Source organism: Pseudorasbora parva, chromosome 20, assembly GCF_024679245.1.
Source record: "Pseudorasbora parva isolate DD20220531a chromosome 20, ASM2467924v1, whole genome shotgun sequence".
In the NCBI taxonomy this organism is placed as follows: Eukaryota; Metazoa; Chordata; class Actinopteri; order Cypriniformes; family Gobionidae; genus Pseudorasbora; species Pseudorasbora parva.
In genome coordinates this window covers 25,912,803-25,933,184 of record NC_090191.1, presented here as the reverse complement: position 1 = coordinate 25,933,184, position 20,382 = coordinate 25,912,803, and the positions used below count along the sequence as shown (strand labels likewise).

Here is a 20,382-nt window from a genome sequence, read left to right as displayed (position 1 = left end):
CTGGCGATAATGAATATTCACTGTAAAAGATTTATACTTGAATACAATTTAAGCAATATTTCAGTTATTTTGGTGCATGTTTAATATCTTTTACAGTGACATTTTCTAATGACTATAGGCAAGATTTACCAGATAACACCTTGCACCAGCTCAAACCCTCTTTTGCCGTTAAAAAACTACTGTCAGGATTTACTAAAGTGAAACTTTAGAGCTGAAAACGGGTGGGCACAGTTATTTTTGCAGCTGACCTTTTTGAATATGCATTTAAGTTTCCCTTTCAGATGCAAAGTTTATAGGAACGAGAGTATTTAAATTAATCACAGAAGGTGATTTACTAAGGTTTGTGCTTGTTGATTTACTGGTGTTTGCACCATTATTTACCGCCCCAAATAAAAGCATGTCTTAAACCAGACACTGACTGGTATATTGCTTTGGTCATTGGGGAAAAAATCCGGCTGTGTCTGTGTTCAATTTGCGCAGTAGATAAGATTCTTCAGTAGATCACACTTTGAACTTTCCACTCCCATCTGTGCTTTTTTGGAATTGCACTCTCATGCTAGTTTGCCAAGTTTAGTAATCTGGCCCTAGGTCTAATTTTGTGAGCTTTTGTCAATGTTTGAGAGTGTTAAAGTCACAATGAAACAAAAGTAGCGACAGATCATTTTTTCTCCATATTGTGATGTATGTCCGAGTGTATGTAAAAATGTAGGGCAGGGACTTGGTTTTGTCTACTTGTTGTTGATTGGATGGAATCCAATCCAATCGCATAGATCTCAATGTGAGCTTTAAGAATGGGCGTGGTTTGAACAGGCAAAATGATTGGAGAAGTCCAACATGCGTCGCCAAAGAGAAATCTGTCTTTTCACCAGAATACTGATCAACAGCTTAATTGAAATTTAATTTCTTTGCCATTTCAGAGCAAATCATAAAAAAAACATGATTGTTTTAGCTAAATGGCCCATCCCCAGTCAGGGCAGATTTATGATGCAGTGTTTTGTTTGTTATGTACCTAATATTGATAAATGAGGATATTACACTGACGTGTAGTCTGGATGGCTTTATCTCCTGCTCTTCATGAAGACATGCTCCACACAACATAAGGTGTGCATTGTGCATTGTGCATTGTACAGTACATGTCGTGCCACTTTGTCTCCTTAGAGAACCTTCTAAGAAAGTCAGAATGCACAGCTGCCTGGCATCTGCCACTCCCTGCACATATGCCGCCTTGTTTCTAATGTCTTACCTAGACGTTCTTTCATCTCTGTCTTTCTGCTTCTTTCATTTTATTGTGGCGGCAGTAAGCAGCTGATGAATATCTCTCAGGTCAGTAATGGTTTGCGGTATGTTGGAGCGTGTGGTTGAGCCGGCGATGATTGCTAGGTAATTCACCTGCGTGGGACACTGGATCAGCGCCGTTCCATGATGGATCACCTCTGAGGATGGGGGGATAGATAGAGCAAGAGAGAGGGAGGGGAAAGGAGGGGTCCTTCTGGTAGCAGTATATCACAGTCGGGATAATAGAATTCTGCCGAGTTGACAGATCCACGCTCACCTACCTGCAGCCTGCACAGTTCAGGAATTCAGCCCAGATCACATGAGAACGCTACTAATATGCACGGCGACAACCTGTTGCCTCTTATGGGTCAATGACTCTGCTGTGGATTGAATGTGAGGTTGAGGATGATTAATAGTCAGTAACAGGCCTGATGAATACAAACTCCACCCCCATGACCGCTGTTGCTCCAACGGCTGCCTTCATATTCATTTAATGTACTTTATGACTTCCATCTTGATAATGACTAATCTGTCTAATCTACTCAGCTTCACAGATTACCCAGTTGCCCGTTTGATTAAACGAAACTGAAGTCTTGAATGCGTGCGGCGAGGCTTTCCAGACTTGAGACACTTCAAGCGATTTCCTTTTGCCGTTGAGTGTGTAAAGTGCGGGATCGAGTTTGTTTACTCTGTTGTAGATGGATTTTTCAAACGCACTAAAGATTATCAGCGCAGTCCACTCGCTGTACTTTTTCAGGTAATCATCACCGCAGGGCTGTGACAAAGCTACATGTGCAATTTTCCCTCCCATTACCTTCTCGGGAATTTGCGGTTTAGCAAGTGCCATCACCTCGCCTACCCGGCTAATGATTAAATTGAGAAGATGGCTTCTGAAATCCGCACACCCGTAACATGCCTGCCTTTCAGTTCGCTGTTTATCTGTCATTTTGATGCGTTCATGTGTTTTGGTGAGGCTCACACTGTTCAATAAATACCCATGACCAGGAGCGAACGGTGGGGGGTTGATGGGAAGAACGTGCATGTGTGTGCACACTCTGGTCACAGGCTGTTGCGCAGTGTATATATACCCTTGGGGCGAAGGATGTGTGTAGAAATGAGATTTGGACACCATTATTGGACAGCAGAAGTTGTTTTATTAAGGAGACCATGGAAACGAAGAGCATCTAAAATGCACAAAAAAATTGAGCCGAGTGCACAGGGAGGCTGTATATCACGCTGGCAATTACACCTCAGTGCTACGCCATGTAATAAACATGATTTTATGCAGACAGAGCGCATGAAAAAGAGATGCATATGGTGAAGAGGATATAAGGATGAAAATCACCACTGTTCCGTCTCACCTCTGACCTCATTGTCTGGACGGTTCCACACTCCCTCAAGTGATGCTCGCTTTCGTAGCAAACCTCTTGCTGTATTGGCCCATTAGTAAGATATATATTTGCTATATATAAAGGCTGGAGCTGCTGTGAAACACGGCAACGACACCCTTTGATTGGAAAACAGGCAAGAGAGAACACGAGAAAGCCCTCCATGGGATTTAATCATTGCCCGCTCTACATATTAACACTTCACGCTTAAAACTGAGATTTCATGTTATGATTTGTTCCCCGTTTATGGGGTTCTACCATCTTGCCATGATGGGATTTTACCGTAATCCTTCCGTAATCTCACTAGATTACCCTGTTCTCCAGATTATCTGCTCAGGAGCTGAATAGAAAAGGCAGTTCTGTGGTTCAGTATTAGTGTAATCTTAGTATAATTGGCTTCTAATTCGAAATCCATTCTAACGAATGAGTGAATAAAGGTGTTTTATGTCTAGCTGAGCTTGCTCTGCCTTGAATAATGAGGCGGGGACTGTTGCTCAGATAGAATATTTCTTGCTTCTGTTCTCTGAATGAGAAAGGGAGTGCCAGAATGGTGAAGAGAACAAAGAAACGAGTGCTGGCTTCATATTTTCACACAAGAGAATGCTGAAAAAGAGGGAAGAGTAGTGCGCATAGTATTTCTAAATTGTGATATAGTATGGGCATCCTTCATAAATTACATGTCAATAAACATATATTTTTTCTTTTCTTTAAAAAAAAAAACTAAACACTGAATACCTAAAGCACAGGGTTTTCCACAACACAAGCTCCAGAGCAGCTTGAATGTGCAATGATTGTAACTCAAAGTTTTACAAACCTTTTTGTGGCCAATCTATAAAACCTTTCATCAGTATGATCATAAAATAACACGTTTACATATTTGAGAGTTTCCTCTTCAGCTCAAAGACACCGCCATGCTTTTTTTGTAGATGTGGTACCATGATAATTCCATGTTTTTTTGGTATGATAACTGTTGAAGTATTTCATGCAGTCCCAAAATTCCACAATGTATTGAGTATTGTGGTACATTACCATGGTATTACCTTCATATTTACCATTTAGAAAAGGTAGATATGTTCAGAATTAATAAGAGCAGTACAAGATCTCTAAGACTGAGAGGGATGCTTGGGTACCTGCATTGCTTCCACCTCAACCTCTGTTACCGTGACAACAGGAAAGCCAGGGTCATTCCGACGGCAGCACACCAATCAACCCTGTCAGGGAATGACAAAATATGTAGACTGTGTTCAGGACTCCACTGAACTGTATCAAGGGAGGGATGTTTTCACACTATGAATGATATGAACAGAAGTGTTACTATGTAACCGCGTAAGCTGCCACTGACCAGATTGTTTCCCGGAGTGGCCACATAGTGATGAATGGATGACTGTTTGTTTTATAATCCCTTTTGTATTGACCCTGCACATCCCATTTCTTTTAAATGGTGTATTTTGAGTATAGGATGCCCATGCAGGTATATGGGCTAAAGTTTAAGACAGTCTGCCTGAGGGCTCAGGGCTCGGTAAACAGAATTGTAAATTCAGCTGAGGCTTGAGGCTGCTAGGAAACTTTTGTAGTAAATAGGGACAGTTGGGACTCGAAATTGAGACTGTTATGACAGTGTTGTCCAATTAAACTGCCCCACAAAATGTATTCAGTAATACGGACATCTAAATTTAGCTTTTAGGTACTATAATGTTGTATACACATGCATATAAATCTTTCATAGCCTTGGGCCGACTTGTGTGCAATTTAAAACAATAATTTACCTGAAAATGGAAATTTTATTATGGTTTCTCTTTACCATGCTTCTGTTACACACACACATTTTCTTCCGTGGAACACTAAAGGAAGAGGTTTATGGGACACAGTGATACTTTAGTATTATATATATAAAATAAAAGTCATTTTGATATGCCCTTTATTAGTTTTTGGTGTAAATATTACTATTTAGGTTGAATTTATTTGTATTTTAGTTTCAGTGACATTTTTTTTTTCAGTTAATAATTTTAGTGCTTCAATTTAAACGTATTTCAGTTATATGTAAAGGTAACCGTTCTAATTTAGTTTAAATAAAATAACATGATAACATCATATTATACTTAATATTCAACAATATAATTTATTCTGCATGCATTGACACCATTGTAGGAGAACTGAACTGAGCTGGACAATGACATCACTGTTTTCCCCAGAGCTGCTGTATAGATAAATTAATAACTAAAGCTTTTTACAGCTGAAATGAATCAACACTGAACATATTTAAAGGTCCTGTTCTTCACAATCCCATCTTTCAAACTTTAGTTAGTGTGAAATGTTGCTGTTAGAGCATAAATAATACCTGTAAAATGATAAAGCTCAAAGTTCAATGCCAAGCGAGATATTTTATTTAACAGAAGTTCCCTTTCAAAGCCTACAGCGAACGGCTGGTTTGGACTACAGCAGGAAGTGCAGGGATGTAATGACGTCACTAGAACCGTTTGTTGTATAACCCTCCGCCCACAAGAATATGCAAAAAAAGGGGCGTGGTCTTGTTGCTCTCCCACATGGAGAAGAACGCACATTGAGCGCATGCATCTCCCCGTTATGGTAAGAGGCGGGACCTTTCCGGGCAATGTGCGCTAAGCTGCTCGTTATGTATTTCTGAAGGAGGGACTTCATAGAACAAGGAAATAATTTTTTTAGGTTTTTTAGGACAAAGAAAACAGCGGTGTACAGACAAGTAAATAGTGTGAAAAATACAGTTGTTTTTTTTACACGCGAAACATGAACTCATGTTATATTGCACACTGTAAACATAATCAAAGCTTCAAAAACACACGAAAATCGGGACCTTTAAGCTGGACAATGACACTATTTTATTCCAGAGTTGCTATAGCTGTTTTTTCTTTTTACAATACAGATTGTTTCAAAGCAGCTTTATAGTAAAAATAATGCAACAAAATATATATTTTTTGTTTTTGTTTTTTGTTTTTGTTTTTTTGTTGCATTATTTTCCTGTTATCACTGTAAAGGTACCAATAATATTTATATCTTATTTTATTTCAGCTTAATTTCAATTAACAAAAATGTTTTTGTTTCATTTAAGGATAATAAACCTGATGGGACGTGTACTGTCAAGCTAAAAACAGACAAAAAACGGTACATACCTTAAAAATGGTACATATGAAAAGTCATACTACAAGTTCTGAAGTCATACGATAGCTTTGCTTTACAAACAGACAGAGAGCTGTGAGATGAATTCATACCACATCAATATTTGTATAATATTAATTTTTTAAAAGCATCAGTCAGGGCACTTTCAATCAATACTTAAGTCATGTGAAGGGACTAAACAAATGAATGAATCTATCTGAGCATGCATTTGTTCTCAGTAATGCTGAGGCAAGCAGTTGGCACAGACACAAGCCAGTCTGACACGTTTATGTTGTATGGGGTTTTCAATAGCCCGTCCAGTTTTATTTAAAGCATGTTGCTTGGCATGTATTTAGAGTGATGTTACAGCTCCTCCCGTTTATCTCTGAAATGGGCCTCGTTCACGGTCGCTCTCTCTGCAGATTTCCCTCTATAAACCGGGAAAGGGGAATAAATCACTCTCGGGAAAGCAGTGAAATCAATTTATTGCTTGCGGAATAAAGCTCATCTTTTGTCTTTGCGAGTGCAGGGAGGACAGGTACGAAAGTTTGACTGGTAATTACACGTTTATTATGTTTTAATCATGTGTCTTTCTGGGGTTTCATTGCAATTGGTTGATACCTGATGGACACATGCCAGGTTGGGCGGAATATATGTGTATATGTGATTTGTATTCGTAAAGCTCGAGTGCAATCATGGGTGTTTACCACTTCAGCACATCCAGAGTGCATGCAGTTGCCAAGCGTTTAATTGCTAGTCAATTTTGAAACGAATTCAAGGGAAATTAGCATTTTATAATACTTGTTTTTCATTACTGTTACTATTATTTTTGATTAAGCACTTTAAAAAAAATTACCAAATAATACAAAGCTTTTTTATATTTGATGCCTGATGTATTATAGGATGCCATCAGTTGACGCTTTTTAATGCCACTGACCTTTGATCTGTTATGAGACAGTATAGGGGTATTTCTGTGGCGTGATCATTTCTCCCAGAGGAAATCAGTGGAAGTCCACCATAGAAATGCACATCTTTACATCAAATTAAAATGGCGGCACAGAGGCCAAGCCAATGAATCATATTTTATTGGATATACTCTAACTCACTGACTGTCAATGAATGCTCAGTGAATAACAAATGTCAGGAAAAGGGCAGAGGAAGAGGGTTCAGCTCTTCAATACTCAGTTACTCTAGATATCACACTGACTTCACAATAAAAACGTATAAAGTAGTACTACTAAAATCCTGTGCTCTGTGCATCTCATTTATAACACGCAACACATTTTGGAGGATTTACACAAAAATAGTTTCTGTTTGTTTCATGAGTTATCAGAAAGACTTTTTAGTGTTGTTTTCACAGATACATTCATATATTCACAAGTTGATTTGTTGAAGTTCATTCATTCATTTGGTCAGTCAGTCAGTCAGTCAGTCAGTAAACCAGCTTTTCACTCAGTCAGTCAAATATTCATTCATTCATTCAGTCAACCACTCATTCATTCATTCATTCATTCATTCAGTCAGTCAGTCAGTCAGTCAGTCAGTCAGTCAGTCAGTCAGTCAGTCAGTCAGCCAGTCAGCCAGTCAGTAAACAAGCTATTCATTCATTCATTCATTCATTCATTCATTCATTCATTCATTCATTCATTCATTCAGCCAGCAGTTCATTCATTCAGTCAGCTATTCGTTCATTCATTCATTCATTCATTCATTCATTCATTCATTCATTCATTCATTCATTCATTCATTCAGTCAGCCAGTCAGTCAGTCAGTCAAATATTCATTCATTCATTCATTCATTCAGTCAGTCAAATATTCATTCAGTCAGTCAGTCAGTCAGTCAAATATTCATTCATTCATTCATTCATTCATTCATTCATTCATTCATTCATTCATTCATTCATTCATTCATTCAGTCAGTCAGTCAGTCAGTCAGTAAACCAGCTATTCATTCAGTCAGTTAAATATTCATTCATTCATTCATTCAGTCAGTCAGTCAGTCAGTCAGTCAGTCAAATATTCATTCAGTCAGTCAGTCAGTCAGTCAGTCAGTCAGTCAGTCAGTAAACCAGCTATTCATTCAGTCAGTTAAATATTCATTCATTCATTCATTCATTCATTCATTCATTCATTCATTCATTCATTCATTCATTCATTCATTCATTCATTCAGTCAGTCAGCTAATCATCCATCCATCCATCCATCCATTCATTCGTTCATTCATTTAGTCAGTCAGTCAGTCAGTCAGTCAGTCAGCTTATCATTCATTCAGTCAATCAGCTATTAATTCATTAATTCATTAATTCAAATTACTTTTTTCGTAAGTAGATTTGTGTGTTCAAATATCTATATTTTTAGACTGAATGATGGTATTTGAATAAGCACATTGTTATTCAGATAGCAGATTAAATTTCTTTCCACCCTATTGGTCTAATAACAGGCTTCTGTTCACAAGTGTAGCGGATGTATATTAGAGACAGGGAGATAGTATGCATATTCCTGCTTCATTTGCTTTATATTCTTTGCCGCTTTTTTCTAATCACAGGGACACACAATCTTATATGGTCTACAAAATTCTATAATTATTGTGCTTAGCTTCTCATTTAATGCTTTCAGATTAGAAGCCAACGTGTCCCTTACAATAGCAAATATATTACAGATATATCATATACATATAGAACCCAACATGAAGATGCTTATTCTGAATTTGTCAGTCATCTGTGAAATGCACATGATATATGTTTTGCTCTCAAAATTGCAATTGTTCTTCACCTCAAAATGACAACAATTTACCAGACAGGCAGTGTGGAGTATTTCCATTATCATGAGTGCTTTGATCTATTAATTTTGACAGCCTGGTTGTGTGTGTTTTCATCTCGTATATTACATATGTATTTTAAAAATGACCTTACTGACAGAAGTACTCCAAATTATTCGCGTAAATGCTGCAAAATGCATAGCCATATCAAGTATAATTGACAGAAACCATAGATTTATGCAGAGGAAATTGTGCCAGTCCTTTGCAGGAATGTATCTTTTGGTGAAAATCAGTGGAAAATAAGGGAAATTAAGACTAATGAATAATGCAGGAGATTTGCACTCTTGCTCTTCAGAGGAGCCTTCAAATGATGCTATGTGTTTAGTGTCTTGTAAGGCAGATGCACCATGTAGATTTATGTGCATTTGTTGATTCAATCAAGATATTGTTTTGCAAATCCTGTGAGACTCTCACACTCATGTGAGACCCCGGGCCTATTTTTTTTTTCTAATAATTGTTTTCTGACAAATGACAATAGTATAATAATACTATCCCACTATGGATTCCTCGTCATTGTTCTTTCCATCTGTCTTCCGGACAGTCAGAGCACACAAAAGTAACTTCTTAATTATCTTTTTGTATTCAAGTTTTGACGGAAAAAATACATGATATATTGTCATTGACATGATTAAATCATGATATATACAATTTTTATATATATATTTATATATAATTGCTGCATGTTACACTTTTTACAATAAAGGAACATCCCAACAAGTTAACTACAACAGAAAAGCATTGGGGAATAAAATCAGTTCAGTTCTGATGAACTAGTTCAAAAAAATATGATGTAGTTTAGTCATGGTTTAAAAGTATACATAGCATATAGAATGCTTACCTTGGATTGGCCAGTTTAGTTTTCTTGGTGTGAATCTTGATGTAGTGTAAGGAGGTCAATTATTTAAAGTAAAAAATAAATAAATAAAAATACAGACAGAAAACCGAGGGTGGTTAAATGGAAGCTTTTACACAAATAGCCAATGCATTCTGAGGTTAAAGAACTATCATTAGTGAAATCCAAAACCTAGTATATCTCAATCCTAAAGATGAAAATTGGAAATCACGGGCCAAAGTGTCTCTCCGTGTCATTTTACTTTATAGTGGTGTCCATGAACTTCTAACATCTTGCAAGTCAAACACCCTTTGACAGGCCAATGTTTTGAAGTCTGCCAAAAGGGCAGACAAGGCCAACCATCGATCCTGTGGTAATTGCTCAGAGCTTGCTGTCTTCCCAGAATGCCTCTTACAACCTCAGCATGACTCAATCCTTCCTTTCTTTAGCGGTTTTCTGGAGAAGAAGGGTGAAAACATTCACGTGCCAAAGAACAAATGTGTGATTATTCATATATGGAGAAGAACACTAGTTGCAAAACTCACTTTGATATGCAGATATACTGCTTCTCCCTTGTTACATGAAACAACTCAAGGGATATTGACTTTCTAGTGAGTGTTAGCTATTTCTGTGAAGCGACTTCACATTTGGGTTGCTGGGACTGGAAAAGATGCTCTATGGAATCTCTATCCTTTTTGACATTTAAGTGCTGCTCATTTTCTTATTAGGGTCAAATGCATGATAGTTTTTGGTTTGCAAATGCAGTTTTTGCACCCAATGACTTAAAAAAGTTTGTTTGACATTTTAAGCGCTACTCAATTTCTTATTAGCACACAATGACGTGAATAAGTTTCTTTTATGATAGACATTTTTATCTTATTTTTTATTAAAAATCCAGCAACCAACACACATAAATGCTGCAAAATAAAACTAAACGAAACAAAATGCAATAAAATAAAATGTAAATCAAAAAGCAAATCAAAAAGCAACTCCCAAAGACGTTTATGAATTTTTCATTAATGGTATTTTAAAAAATAATAATAATTCAAAAACCAATGATTCAAGTAATGATTGTGTTTTCAAGTTGCAAGGAAAACATAAGTAGTTTTTGCTTGGTGGTTACATCACATGGTATTTTTAAACATTTGTTGAATATGGAAATATTCTCAAAACCACATGATACTAACATGAAAATGTAACATTTCTTAATGTGTTTTTTAATTAAATGTTTAAAAGATTTATTCTTGATCTTGGACAATCATATATGTCACTGACCAGTTAATCACTGTACCATATGTAATAGTATGAAATGATGTGGCAAGTTTTGCTCTTTTTTTTTTCTTTCTTTTTTTCTATACTGTTTACTACAGTACTTGAGGAACTGTTTATTTGACTGTATTGTCATGTATTTATTTTGTATTGATCACATGAGTGCATCTTTTACTTTAGTTGAATGTAGTTTGTATTTTGGGGAGTCGATATCCTTGTGGAAAGTGTCTGGAATCGCTGAAAACATTAAATTTTGATAATGGTGACTTAGATGTATTGTTCTAAAAACAGCTACCAACAGAACAAACCGTAGGCTATGTGTGACCCACTGAAAATTGATCTACACCGCTCATCAGCAGGTCGTGATGCACTTAGTGTTGGTAGTGGGTCACATGAATGCTGTGTGGGGTTATTTGTGTTGACTAGAGCAGTGTTGTGTTTGGCCACCCATTCGATCTCATAACTAAATAAAACATGCTGAGAAAGAATTATTGCAAGAGGTAAATCGGCATGCGTGGGATTTCACCTTTATATGCAAAATATGCTCGTTAATACAATACATGTGTCAATTGATAATTGTTTTTATTATGTTTTCTTATCTGTATCTGTTCTGAGCCTGATAAGAGGTGTTTGTTTTGCAGATTTGAGGACCAAGGATGCACCCCTGAGGTGGACTACCAGAACACGCACACTGGGATCTACTGGCTGGAAATTACAAACTTCTGAATGGATGTTTTCAAGTGTGGAGAGGATGCTGGTCTTTTCATCCTGCTGACGTGGTCTCTGTAAATTCGGGTGTATCTCCGTTCCTCTTCATTTTCCATCTCCTGTTCTTGCTGAAAGGCCCACCTCAGTCTGAGAGAAGATGTGACCCAGGCAAAGGAATAATCTGGCTGCCTGTAGCCCCCTCCCTTTCTCCCACACGTTTGGCTCGTAGCTCTTTTCTCACTGTCTTTCTCACTCTCGCTCGGTCTCTCTTGGAGATATTACCGCTCTCACCGGGGATGGATGTACCGCCTGAAACCAGCAAGCATGTAAAGAAGTCCACAAGTCAAAAGCTGGAGGATCAAAAAAAGGTAAGACGCATGGTTCATTCCTACCACTTCCGCTGTCTTCCATAGGGCTGAAAGTTCAAGACCATCAGCAGTGCAGAATGGATGAGATTCTCCACACCACTTTTCTTGCTGTACTCAAAGTGGCTGTTGGTGTTTTTTATATTTACTGTTGTTTATTCATAAGCAGAGTTCCAGGTAGATCACAGGGTGTAGGAATGATCTGAAAAGTGCAAGGAACAACTAGTTTTATTATATAAAATAGATTCATATATATTTGTTTTTATTTTATATATTATTACTACTACTACTACTACTACTACTAATAATAATAATAATAACATTATATTATCTGTTTTTATATATAGGATTTTGTCTTTTTTTATTTAGAATTTAATTTAATTTTTTTATTTATTTAAAATAATATATTTTAATATTTATTATATTAAATATGGATAAATTATTACATATTTTTCTATTCTATTATTATCATTATTTTGTAATTTCACATATATATAGCTTTTATGTAAAAAAAATGACAAACAATGTAAACTTGTGTGATATTTTAGAATATTAATAATTTATAGTGAAATATGAATCAATTATTGAATGTTATTTTACTCCGTCGTTATTATTTCTTTGATTATGTATTATTTTTATACTTTTATTAGTTTCTTTTTGTGGGGCTTTGGTATTTTTTATCCATAACAAAGTTAACAATCAACATATGCATCAGGGAGGGGATGAAAGTTATGTAAAAGGTACTATATGAATTTTATATGGAAATTGCTGGTGTTTGCACTGGTTAGCAGAAATGAAACTCTTCTTTGAGATTTGGAGAAGCACTGGGAAGTTGTTTAGTGCCTCAGGTCTGCTCTATATTCTACATCTAGGACACTGTCCTTCTGTCGCTCACACTGCAGGTGAGAGTGGAGCTCCTGCTCTAAAGTGTGATTAGTTTTTAACACTTCGCCTTCGGACATGAGAGAAGTGTGTGTGCTGTTTGATCTGGATGGAGTCCCGCTGACCTGATTCTGGCTAATGAGGTACCTATGATAAGCCATCTTCTTCCCAAGAGTCCCTAACCTGCAGAAGACACCCAGTAATCTATCAGGCCTGACACCTGCAGCTTCATTAGGTGCTGATGAAGATAGGAACCAGACTTTATTGGGGTTTTATTTCGGTTTTAGACAGAGCATCTACTGGGAGGTCCCATATTAGCTCTTTAATGATACAAGTGGCAGAGTAGGGGCAAAGAAAGATGGATGCATATGTGTGTTGCAGGTGCAAGCTTTTGCTTACCTTTTGGAAAATTAGAGTTTTTGTAATTAGAGCCAGTTTCGAGTCTTTACTTCATTTCTAATGAAATGCAGTTTCAAAGACAAATAAAGCAATTGTGGAAGTTCTTGGAATTGTTTATTGTGGCAGATTTTGGTATTGGAATTGGCCATTATCATTAAGAAAACCACTTAGATTTGAATAAACCACTTACAATTACATTTGTGTAATTTGTTATGTACAGCACAAGAGCAAAACTACTGTGCAAGTAGAGACTGCACATGCACACGTTTGGGTTAAACGAGCATGACGTTATAAAGTGAGTTGTTTTGTGTAAATCTAACCAGCAGTGATTGCCAACAAGCAATAGATCACTTTTTTGTCACTTGTCACTCTAAAAAGCCCCGCCCACCTATATCTCATTGTTAAACGTCACATATCTTCTGATTGTCTGGTACAGTTTCATAGTCTGGACAGACAAATTGCTAGAATCAGAGCTCAACACTATAGGATGTTAATGGAGCAGAGGTAAGTAAGGGGCCCCCTCCTGCTGCCAATGGTACTGCCCCAAATGGGCAAGTGACAGTTCCGTCAACAGTCCCAAGTGTTGTTCACGCTGGCCCCTGGTAATTGGGCAATCCTTATTGTTGAGCACTTACAATATTAACTAGAAACTGGTCATATCCGGTCTGAACAGCAAAGCTTCAATATACAACAAATGTGGCAAAACAAGATAGAAGCATGCATGTTAGGAATAAGCATAACTTATATAACATCATAAATATACAACTTTTGATACAAATTACAAGCATAAAAATTGTTGTCGGGGCTTGATAAATTTAGGTTTTATGACAAATAATTTTGCAAGAATTAATATAGGGGTGAATTCAGGGTGATTGGGACAATTTTTTCAAGTTATCTCGGTGGCAAAAAGGGTCCAAATCAACCTGAATTCAGCCTAACTTTTCATGACAACACAGTGGAAATCTTTGAAAATAAGGAACCACTGTGAAAATTATCACACAATATGTTGACAGATCCTTCTTCATTTGCTTTAGTTGTGATTCAGGCCCAAAGACCTTCTGGCTCTCACAAAACACTGACGTAAGTGGAAGAACAGAAGATACTGAATAAGTTGCCTTTTTCCTTCCATTTTCTCATTGTAGTGAATGAAAGCTTTGTGCGGACAGACGGCTTTGATCATCAGTTGTGGAGTACCCAGTGCCCCCCTCATTCATCATAATGATACACTCTTATGCTAATGGAGAGAAGTAGGTAAAAATACAAAGTAAACATTGGGAGCTTGCTTGAATTAGATGGGGGAAGTATTGATGATAAAGTGTCCTCCACAGATTTCGACTGTTCATTTGAATTCAAGATTTAGATGGCCAGAGGTGTTTGCTCTCGAAACGGGGAAACACTGCATGCTAATGGACAGGAAGTGCTGTTGAATATTCATATTCGTCAAGTGTGGTGCTAGAGGTTTAGGAAACATTTCAAGAGATGTCCATGAGGATAAAATAGGAGAAGGCATTCAGTTATTGAAAGACTGACAAGGTCATACCAGAGATGCTTGGTTTCAGAAGCTTGAGTTTTTGAAGCAGTATTGAGATGGGCGGCTCTGTAGGTGGTTTCTCATCCAGACATGATTGCTGTCAGATGACAGTACTTATGTATTTCGAAAGTACTTGAGAACATGGTTTTAGCATTGAAATGATATGGATTTGTACGTTTGGGCTACACAGAGTTATTCTCAGTTGATTTCTCATCGTATTTTTAGATTTTTCTCTGGGTACAAAATCTGTGCTGCTGTTTGGTGGATGTCAGTAATTTACCCTCATGTTGTTCCAACCCATATGACTTTCTTTTTCTTTCGTTGAATACAATAGGAGACATTTTGAAGAATGTTGATGCTGCCCCTTTTCCACACAATGTATGTGAACATTGAGAGAGAACATCTACTTTTATGTATACCATGGAAAGAAATAATTAAAGCATGACAGAACTTACGTTTGTGGATAGTACGAGACATGCAGTTTCCTCATTTACTCTGCGAGTGCAAAATATTTTCATTATAGAAGCACAAGTGAATTGACCCAGTCAGTTGTCTCTAGTATCAGTAGGGAAAGCATGTGCAGCTATACTAACGCATGACATGCGCTCATGAATAATTTAGGCAGCACATTTTAACGCTCATGTCAGCATCAAAGAGATCCTTCTCACTGGGTTTCCTTACATTTTTACACGAGAAACCATCTCCAGTGAGCTGAGATAACTGCTTCTGACTGTGTCATCATTACTGGTTTTCATGATGCTCCAACTTGTCATTGTGCATGAGTAATGTACTGTGGACTGAGTGATGTATATCAGTTACATCTAGGCGATGTATATAATTTTTCTAATGATTCAAAATCAAACCATCGTTTAAGCAATGTATTTAAGAGAAAAATATATTTTTAAGTCATGCTTTCGTTTTAGGACTTGCACCATTTTGAACAATACAATGTCATGACTGATTCTGAATGTGCCCATGCATTAATTAACTAAAACACCCCATTGCTTTGCATATCTGCACAATCTGCTCTTGTGCAGCACACTAGCCACATTGGACCAGATGCATATTCCCCTTTTAAATAGGACCGAAGGGAAACCAAGTTTCTCATTTTCCTTCTGCCTACAGCAACCTCCAGCAACACAGCCGGGCTGAATGGAGGAAACTGCTGCGTTTGGCAGCTCTGCAGGGCTGTGTTCCCAGAGTGCCCAACTGTACAGAATGCAGCGAGCTTTATAATAAACGGCTGGATAAATGCACAATCACTTAAACACCGCATCGTGGCTCGTACAGAGGTTATTGTGTCTCCTGCTCCCATTATTAAAACAGTATGCCGCCCACTTTACTCTTATCAGTCCTTTTGGAGCTCTAATTCTTGTGGCCCCTTTTGGGACGCGCCGACTACAATGAGCGATTTATATTACATTATGTATAGAGGCTGAGGGAGTGTGAGTATATGATATGGTTAATTGCTTCCATTTATCTTGACTGGAGAAAGGTAGATTCTCTAGCATAGCCCACCTTCCAGCTGCCCATTTCTGTGTGCATGCTGGGAGGATCTGATAGGTGGATATTTCTGCATATTGGAGTTTAGAGGCAGTGGTCCACGTTCTGTCTCCGCTCACACCTGCTCTCCATTAGTTCAACTTGGCAGGGAGTTGCACGCAATTATCAAGGCCTCCCTGAGCTCTGCGGCCAATCAGAAGGAACTGTGGTTTGCTGACACTTGTCTGACAAATGCCTGCTGTGCGCCACTTTTACCTACCACTGTCATTGGCTGTGCTCAGAAGAGCATTCTATACTGCTCATGCATTTTTTTGTAATATGCAGGATGCATGCATATTTTCTCTATGCCTGGTATATTTGCCAAAATGTGCATGATTTACCAGAGCAGACAGCGAGGAACAGTGTTTCCTGACATGACCTTCCTTTTTCTGTACAATATATGAAGTCAAAGCAATTTCGACTGCTGTCATTTTCTTGACTCGTTATTTATCGCTCTACCAACCACACTTTTTCAAACTCAAAATTGGATATTAAATGTAAAATGTTGTAGCTGTATACCACTCACTCTTCATGATATATTAGTACCTTATTGGTTAGCCAATATTTGGTATTTAATTGTTCATGATCAATTCCTCAATTCCTCTTTACACTTAGCCGTCATCTAACACTCACTTAAATGTAATCTTTAAATCTTTAGCAATTATTCTCATCTCTAATATATATATTTTTATTTTATATAATATAATAAGCTCCATATATGTGTGTGTATTAATTTATTAATTTTAATGAATTTAAAGGGATACTTCACTGCTTTTTCATATTAAACTATGTTATTCGTTTAACTAAAACGAGTTGATACATACCTCTCTCGTCTCATAGTTGAACGATCAACTGGCACTTTTCTAAAAAGGAGAACTATAATGTATGGCGGAATAGCCTTTCTGAGAGTACTTCAACTCGGCGGCAGTAAAAATTCCTGACTGAAACATCATTTTTTTGTTGTGACTTTTTACTGCGCCGAGTCGAAGTTCTCTCAGAAGTGCTGTTCTGCCATACATTATAGTTCTCCTTTTTAATCCGCTTAGAAAAGCACCACGTTTTATTTTGTGTCACCAAACTAGGTCGTTCAACTATTCGTGTAACTGTATTTAAATAGGGAAAACATGGAAGTGTTTGGTCGCTTCTAACTTGATCTCTGTTTGGTACCATAGTGAATGAACCGGGCTTAGTGGGCTAAGCTAAATGCTATCAGATCGTCACCACGTGTCAGAATGATTAAATGCACGCACCCAGACGAGTGAGGTATGTAACAACTCGTTTTAGTTAAGGGAATAACAGTTTAATATGAAAAAGCGGTGAAGTATCCCTTTAAGCCATCTTGTGATTTGCTTCTCTTTTTGGTAGCTTTAGGATGTCTGTTCCTAATAAAGCTTACCTCCGATTTCTTGTCAAATCTCAAAGCTCTTTCCTGTTTTAGATGTGTTTTGTGTGTTTCTCACGGGACTTCACGGAAAACAATACTGCCACTACAGTAAGCAGTATGCTAGCATTCCATTTTAGATGACCGCTGAGTGACATCCAATCACTGCTGAGGTTTTGTTACTGGAAATCAGTATAACCAGTGTCTATGAGACCAATGCTGTGAAGCTGCTGTTGTACCCTGATCGTTTGCAAATGTATGCTCTTAGCATTAATAAACTGGATCTTTAGTACATGGCGAATGAATAATTGAAGAATCTAGTTTTAGTGTTTCATAGTCATAAAAATACAGTGCTTCTCGTAACAATGCTGTAACCACTTTTGAAACGGGATATTGCTTTCCCTTGTAACAACTCTAAAAACTATTTCACTAGCCCTATTACACAGCTTGTCGCTTTTAATTTACTCCTACTCTTTTTAACAAGCCTGTTTTTTTCTTCAAAGGTTAGAATGCAACTCAGAATCTACCATTTTCGTTCATTTTTATTCAGCTATAAACCTGTTTCCTGCTTCACTGCATGACAAACGTGTTTTATCTTGGGTTGAATAGTGATTTGGCACTGTGTAACGTGAAGGACCTGCAGTCGGAGGCAGGTGTGTGATGCGGTTTGGGTCTCTAATCTTCTTATCGTGAGCTGGCACACGGTCTAAAGGGCGGCGTAGAAGCACTGAACCCACTTGACCTCGGGCAACTGCTGCTGGCAAGTGGCTCTACTATGCTAATTCAAAAGAAGCCCCTTTTGCCCTACTCCCTTCTGGGATGCAAGTCTGTTGCTGGTCTGGGTCTGAGCCGCTGGGGGATTAGCTGGACACACAAGTGCCATTGGCACCATGCCGAATAGTCTGACTGTCTGGGTGTCACAATTTGACTGAGTCACCATAAAAATGTAACCCACAGCTTACAGGAAACTGTGAAAATTTGAGAGGAGAATGAAAACATTGGCCATTTTTCAACAAGAAAGTAAATCTGTCACTCCGTGTCGACTTTCAAAAGAAACATCACTGTTGCATACACACGTCAGTTTGCTGTTGTCAACATTTATCGCTCTGTCTCACTCTCTGTCTGACTATCTCTCCTTCACATTTCCTTGACAGAAGAAATAAAGTGTCAGTTTCTTTTTAGGACATCCGTTTAGGGCATCCATTTGTTGTTTTTCTTAAGTTATTATCTTAAAGTATTAAAGGTGCAATATGTACATTTTCCATCCGCTAGAGGCTATTCATCCGGCTATTCAAAACGAAGGCATAGTTTGATGACACCAAGTTTGAGCACAGAATCTTGGGACATGTGGTCTTCACCTCACAGCCGGTGGAAAAGAATCGGGATAGGATTCTGGCAGAAATGATGTTCATGGATGCAATTATTAACGTTACTGTAGAATGAAGCAGAGCAGGACAGAGTGATTATTGCGCATTACACGGCTCGCAAGCAGCACGACGTTTATTATGAAGGGACACAATCTCCGGCGCCATTTCCGCTTTTCCGGTCATGACCTATGAGGTAACGCAGCTCTGTTTATCATATTAGATACATTTAAGTGTGTTTAAAAGGATGTTATGACGTTACTCTGTGTGTTCACTCAGCGGTTGCTGTGACACTTGTTCACAGTGCTAAGAGTAAAGCATTTCTGTCAAATAAAACCGGAAACCGATGGTAACGCAGATATGATGCAATTGACTCCCTCAGACGTCCCGGTTCATTGGTTAAAAAAGCAATTTTCTTACAATTTACAAATAGTTGGAAACATTTGGGATATTGTAAGAACTCAACTAAACAAAATATATAACACTGGCCAGTGGTTTTTAGATATTTTACTGCAAAAATCTTACATAGTCCACATTAAAGGTGTGACAATTTATATCTTTATACTATATTTTATTAATGTTTAAAAATAGCAAGTCCTGCTAGAAAAAAAGAGGCATCCTTTTTTTTGGAAAGATCCCAAAAAGAAGAGGACTTGATTAAGCCCATTAATGGCATGTTTGGGTCACTCTCAACAATTTTTTTTTAATTTCATCTTTCCATATTGTGTGGCTGTAATTATATAATATCAGACAGCACCACAAGAAGAAGCAGACTCAGGACTTTTTCGCATGGAAGTCTGACGCTCTAACAATGAGGCTAAGGGCTGCTACTTTTTGCGTAAGTCACTACTAAAGCGTCTTTTGAATAAGGGCAGTTTACCTGCATTGCTCTCACTAGCTCGCCTCCGTTACACTATCATTACCGATATATTTCAGAACCAGCCGTTATCAAAACAATCTGGCTGCAGGCATGGGCTAGATATTATCGCTGACGGGCCAATTTTGTACTGTCCAACTGAAACCACTGTACAACCACTGTCATAAAGTCTTTGCGATGGGCTCTTTTCACTTGGGTCCCAGTTAGCAACCACTACAACATCCTAGCCTTCTAGTGCCTGATTCACTCACGTTTTCTTCATATTTTTATTTATTTATTTCCAAAGCATGAATCCAGACCCAAGAAATGTCCTGAAATGAACCTAGTCTTGTTTGCTTTGACAAAAAGCAAATTATAACACCATATTGTCACACATAGATCGGTTGTAGATTGAAATTCTGCATGAATGGCTCATTGAATTTCAGATGTCAGTGTTTTTTCCTCCCAGGGAGCTTTATCTTATGGAATAAGAATCCCCCAATGCCATATCTAACCAAAGAATTCAAATAGCTTCCCTAAAGCTCCAGGAATCTTTGTTTTTCCTGCTTTACCCATGATGCCATTCTCTTTGGTTATTGGTTGCACTGTGGTGAGGAGATGAGATTGCTTTCTCCTCCAG

At 37.8% G+C, this 20,382-nt stretch overlaps 1 protein-coding gene across 1 annotated transcript in view; it reads left to right on the top strand.

The window, feature by feature from the left end:
• Positions 1 to 20,382, top strand: part of nav3 (neuron navigator 3) — a 363,919-nt gene that overhangs the window by 57,652 nt on the left and 285,885 nt on the right. Inside the window, exon 2 of the mRNA XM_067428267.1 lies at positions 11,356 to 11,790. Coding sequence (XP_067284368.1) covers positions 11,719 to 11,790 — 72 coding nt within the window. The 5' untranslated portion in view covers positions 11,356 to 11,718. The remainder of the gene's footprint in view (positions 1 to 11,355; positions 11,791 to 20,382) is intronic.